The 6000-nt window shown below is 51.5% G+C and overlaps 1 protein-coding gene across 5 annotated transcripts in view; it reads right to left on the bottom strand.

Moving 5' to 3' along the window:
* Nucleotides 1-718: 718 nt before the first annotated feature.
* Nucleotides 719-6000, bottom strand: part of FAM120B (family with sequence similarity 120 member B) — a 62825-nt gene continuing 57543 nt past the window's right edge. For all 5 annotated transcript variants that reach the window (XM_019712646.2, XM_019712645.2, XM_019712644.2 and 2 more), the window contains one exon: nt 719-2020. In XM_019712646.2, coding sequence (XP_019568205.2) covers nt 2008-2020 — 13 coding nt within the window. In that variant the 3' untranslated portion in view covers nt 719-2007. The remainder of the gene's footprint in view (nt 2021-6000) is intronic.

Raw genomic sequence — 6000 nt, 5'->3', positions numbered from 1 at the left:
TCCTTTTGCATTGTTTTCTTTTATGTGACAATCAGGACATACTGGTGCCTCCCTACTTATTTTCCTTCCTAAATTGTGGGAGGTGCCTGAAAGAGCTTGAAATTTTAAAAAGTTCAAAGGATGGAAAAAATGAAATAGCCAACCTCGTAGGTGCTAAAACCTAAAGAAAATGTGACTTATTAAATCCTAGAGATTAGTGCTCTAAAAAAATGCACGTTACATGAGACATGAGCACTGTCACTGGCCACCCATTTTACTTTCAGTTACACAACACATGGAGTTATCCTTGTTGCAAAAATTCCAACAACACGGGAAGGTGGGAGTCCCTCTAGAAACCAAGTACCCAGAGAAGACTCGCCGTGTGGGGCGGCCATGCACGGAGCGCGCAGGTGCCACACCACATGCCCTGCTGGTTCAAGAAAGGGGCCCGTGGCTGTGGACTCCCGTCACCACAGGGTGAGAGGGACAGGGAGGGTCCCGAGAGGGGGCTGTGGCCGGTGCCCTGTCCCACATCACCCACACGCTGGGCTGCCCTCAAGGCCTCGTGTGTCCCTTTGTGGGCTGGCACTGCAGCCACTGCCCCATCCAAAGCACAGACCGCTGGTCAGTCCACTGAGCTGAGACCTCGTGTGGACTGTGATCCCAACACTGTTTCATGACTTTTCATTTCACGTACATGACGTCTGGGACTGAAAGTTGTACTAAGAACGTGCTAGCATAAGGAATCAATGCATGTTTGTACATATTGTAATAGCAGAGTAACAACAATAAATCCACATGGGCAAAAAACCACCACTTGTTTTTCCTTTCACGGGTGTACACGACTCACACCTGAGAAACCCTGAGCTGAAGCAAACCCAGCGAATGAAGATGACGACACCAGGGCACAAAGCAGGAGGTGGCGGCCCAGGGACCGGCCAGAACCAGGACCTGTGTCACCAGAGTCCCAGGTGACCTCTCTGGGTCTCGCCCGGTACCTGAGGCCTAGGTTAGATCCCCAGCTTCTGTCCAGCTCTAGGAATTTAACGATAGGTCCAAACAAAAAACAGGAGCAAAGAAGTCAGTTTTCTCATTGGTAACAGCAGACTAATCATTTATATTTGGCTGCAGACCACAAATGTGTATTACAGATCACTGTCGTAACATAAAAGGGAGATGCCAAAGCCAGCCTGCTGTCTGTGCAGCGGCTTCCGGGGCCGCAGGAGTGGGCTCCTCCTGGAGCAGCCAGCAGGCACGGCCGCTGAACACAGCCACCTGGTGCCTGCACGCGCCTCACTGAAATGAGGAGGGGCTGGCTAAACGCCTAGAAGCAAAACGGCAACCGCCAACAGTCACTTCCACTTTCCAGTGGGAAACTCTGAACTCGTGACCAAGTGGCATTTTTGACAAATTTAAACACGGAATCCAAACCTAAGAGCTGTGACGTGAGGAACACTAGTGACGTGCATGGAGCAGTAAACTTTTACCAGGGTCCTCGTTCATCAGTGGCCTGGGCCAACCCCGAGAGAAGATAACTTGCTGGGAAAGTATACTTTTAACTTAACTGTAATGAACTCAAAGACAGCTGTTAGAAGACACTCTGTGTCAGTCGGCAACATGTGGACGCAGGTCTCCTCCAGGCTCGTCATGCCAACCGGGAGTTAGAATGGCCCCAGCCCCCAGAGGTCCCTGCCGAGCACAGGAGGGCGTCTTTGCTTCTTCACTGTCTTCCTGAAACACGTCCCCATGGACGTCAACATTCACCACCGTCCACATCGGAGAGGATCCTTGTGTGGCGGTAAAGCCGTGGTCCTGAAGTCTACTGCGTCCTCACTGCCGTCTGTGGAAAGGAGTGTAACATACAGCACACCCAGTTTATGGCTTGAACACACCTGGAGCGGGTGCTGGACACGCGTGAAATGCAGGGCCTTCTGTGTGTTAACTGAAGATGAGCAGGGTGTGTTGACCTGACACTTGGCTCCGGGTTTTCTAAGCGCTGTCAGCTGTCTGTCCCGTCCCTGCAGAGCATCAGCTGGACCACCTAGAACACAAGCGATCGTGAGTCTCCTGGTCACCCACAAGCCAAGCCACCCCTGGGAGCGTGAGTGTCAACGCCGCCTGCTCCTCCTGCTGAGGACAAGTCCCCAGGAGGAGGGACAAGGGCATGTGGAGGGTGAGCTGTGGAGACGAGAGGCACCTGTCAGCTGCAGTGCCGTGAGTGAGGCAGTCAAACCTGAGGACGTGTGAGTGTGCACAGGTGTGTGTGCATGTTCATGTGTGTATACGCCCATGTGCCCATTTGTGCATGTCTGTGCATGTGTGTGTATGTGCAGCTGACCTGTACAACTGGAAAGGAAGCTGGGGGACGTCCGGCCAAGTTCCAGAAGGAGCTGAGGGGTCTCCACGGCCATTGGGGAGTTCCTTTACCGAGAGCCGCACTGTGGTCGTCACTATTGACCTACTTGCTGAAACCAGAGGTCACGTCCGCCTGGCCTGGGCGCACTCACCGGTGCTTATTGCGGGCTGAGCCCTGTGGCCTCAGTCTGTGTCGTCCCTACGTGGCGTGTCATTCCCATGTGTACGAAACGGGAAACTGCTCCTCCCTGCGCAGCTCAGCACGTTACCGCCAGCTCTGCGACATCACGTGGTGTGGCTCTGGTGCCAGCATCTGGTCCTGGTTCCCTGCCATGACTCTCAGCTTACGTTCCTGGGCCCCTCTGACCACAGCCACTCCCACCACTGCGGATGTGACGCAGCGTGTGCTCACTGTGTGTGTACTTGCAAAATGCTGTGTGTACATAAACATTCCATCATTTACTGTCACTCGGGGAGGTGATGGTCCAAGAAGGCAGAGCATGGAGAAGCCAGGTGCACTGCCCGAGGCCAGGCCCACAGCAGCGGCAGAGCAGAACCTGAACCTCAGTCTTCCAAAGTCTGGGCGCCTCAGGCAACGCACCTCAACATTACTGCCTGCTTCATGTTCTTCGCCTCTTGAATCTCCCACCCAAGTCGATGGTACTAAAATCCTAACAGCTCTAGTCAGGAGCCCGCAGTCATTCTAAGGCATTTCTCACTGCCTCCTGCACCCCTAGTTTCAAATGGTCACTTAGACCTTCTTCAGATTTTCTTAAGTCACCTTCCCCTCTGTGCTGACTGTCCTCTAAGGAAACGGACCCGCCTGAGATAAAAAGTGAAGGATGGCAGTGCCACAGCTCGCCAAGGACCCGCACTGAAGCTGGGCACAGGCTTCCTGCCACACGCGTGAGCGCCCAAGAGTTACCAGGCGTCTGAGGAAGAAAATCCAAAATGGAAACAAGCACACAGAGAAAGAAACTTGGAAGAACCACCTACGAAGGAGGAAGAGAAAACAAAACCAAACATCACTGGTGCAATTAATTTCCCTGTTGTAAGAGAAGATGCTGCAATCGCAAAACAAAGACGACTGCTATAAAAAAAGAAACCTTCTGAGTTCTCAGAATTTAAAAACAGTGAAATTAAAGAACTACTAGAAAAGGTGGAAGATAAAATTGGGGACATTTCCCACAAAGTAAAGCTAAAGGACACAAAGACGTCAGAAGAGTCTAACCAGTGGACAAGTGACAGAGAGTAGGAAAAATAAAAGGAAGAAAATGACCACAGAAACCGCCCAAGGAGAGTTCCGTCTGCAAGATGAGAATTAGCTCTGAGTCACCATCCACGGGGCAGATGGGTACAGGGGACAGGGCCATTGTGATGGCCTGCGTGGCTGGGCTGCCCCCAGCTGCCCGAGTGGGGACCCCTCTGGAAGCTCCTGCTGGGGCCGGTGGTGCACACAGGCGGGGCTGGGGTGCTGGGACCCGGCCTGGGGGCCCATCGGCTAAGGCCTTGCCAAGCAGACGCGCACGCCCACCACCTTCCTTCCTCGTCTGAGGCCAGAGGTGCAGGCTCAGTCTAGAGGTTGTTAGGTTAATTACACGGGGGCCATTACACTGCAGTCAGTGGCTTTCATGCCTCAGCAGCCTATGCAAGCAAACGAAAACCTCAGTCTGTCAAAGCCTGAAGGTTCCCAAGCCAAAGCCCAGGGCCAAGCAAGCACAAACAGCCCGCTGCCTGGGTGGCAGCCGCGAGGCCTCCTGCTGGGCTCCCGCCTCCTCCCCAAGGGCCTCTCCGGCCAGTAGTTCGGGGGAGCGCTCCTCACCACTGCCAGTTTGCTGCTGCCCCATCGCATGGATTTGTGCAGAAATCAACTCTTAATTCAGATTTCATGTGCCTCAGTTTCTCTCTTCGCAAGGTGAAATCTGTTAAGTCAGCAAAGGAAAAGACATGGAGAGCTGAAGCAAGAATGGCAACACGCCGACGACGGCAGAACATGGGCGCCGAAGCTTCCATGATGCTGACCCGAGGGAACCACCTGCTGACGGGAGAAGGGAGGGGCTGATGGATGTGGCTGTGGAGCAGAGGAGCTACAGGAAAGAGGCGAAATAAGCAGGTGGCTCACGAGGGAGGAACGTCCACACTGTCCTCACGTCCACACTGTCCTCTCTGAACACAGGATGGGAGCGAAGCCTCAGTATACACAAGTGGACGTGCACTCAGGTGAGATAGCTGGAAGCCGAGAGCGCACGGCACGGTGATAGAGCTGAGGGCCAGAAAAGAGCCGAGAGCGTCCTGTGCTGTCTGTCTAGAACACATGTCAGTTGCCAGAACACGTGTGATTTGATGCCGGACTTGAGGCCACACTGACCGTCCAGCACCATGGGTGACACTCAGGACCTATCATGAAATTTCAGGTACAGAGAGGACCCTACAAACATCCAGAGACAAAAAGAAACGTTCATACAAAAGATCAAGAATCAGAAAAATAGCAGATTCTTACCTGGGACACAGTGGAAGCCAGGAGGCAATGGAGCAGTCTACAAAATTCTAGAAGAAACTGTTTTCAACTTAGAATTCCGTAACTTGGTAAACTTTCAATTAAAAGATAAAAAGATTTTCCGACCTGCAAGGCCTCAAAGATTTATGCCCTTTTTCTCAGGATAAGAGGATAAACCAAGAAAGAAGATACAGGATTCAGAAATCCAATAGGAGAGAGAGGTGTAAAGATTCGAAGGTGGTGACAAGGGTGACAGCTGGGAGGTGGCCGAGAGAGCACCCAGTCAGGGCCGGGCGAGGTGAGTGCAGGGGGTACTGACCAGAAAGTGTAACCAATGAGATGCCCATCGCACGAATGCACTGAAAGGAGATGGGAGAACTGGGGGAGAATCTCAAGTTGAATTATGATAAATATACACAGAAAACTAATCAAACTCACAAGCAAAAACAAGAGTCAGTAAGTCTAGGAAAAAACAAATGCTGTGGGGACTCCTGATTTCCAGTTCTGCATGGAAGGAGCTTGAAGTCACCACTCTGTCCTAACAAGGAAAAGGCTGAACAGACTGAAGAATCAACATCTCTTCTTGGATCCGTATGGGAAGGGAGCACGCAGAGCAAACCACTGCCCCCCAGACTGGAGACGCAACGGGGTCCCAGCTTCCTGGGGGCAAAAGAGCAAATTCCTTAACTTGATAGGTAATTACTAAAACAGAAGAAACACAGATAATTAGCAAATACCCATCTGAAATGTTGAAAATGTAAATAGGTGCTTCTGGAAAGAGGGGATTAATCTGCTGAAAACAGCCTAGGGGAAGGGAGTGATGTTTCCTCTGACAGAAACTACACTTCAAATTCTGAAAGAATCAGCAGGCTGGAAATCAAGCTGAGGAATTTCTGCAGGAGACAGTGTTGAAACAGAAGGACAGAAAACATGCAAGAGGACAAGAAAGACACACTCGGACCCTTCTAGATGTAACAAGGGTTCCTCCAGGAGCCAGCCTGTAACCCTTATAAGAAAACCCTCAGATCTTAGGGGGATGGACAAAGGACCACACGATGCCAAGCAGAATGGATGGTAAAATGAAACCCTCACACAAACAATTCTTTTGAAATTTCAGAATATGAAGACCAAAAAAAAAGTTCAGGGGGAAAAAATTCCTACAAAGGACT

This window comes from Rhinolophus sinicus, linkage group LG05 (genome assembly GCF_036562045.2).
Source record: "Rhinolophus sinicus isolate RSC01 linkage group LG05, ASM3656204v1, whole genome shotgun sequence".
Classification (NCBI taxonomy): domain Eukaryota; kingdom Metazoa; phylum Chordata; class Mammalia; order Chiroptera; family Rhinolophidae; genus Rhinolophus; species Rhinolophus sinicus.
This window is presented reverse-complemented; position numbering and strand designations above follow the sequence as displayed.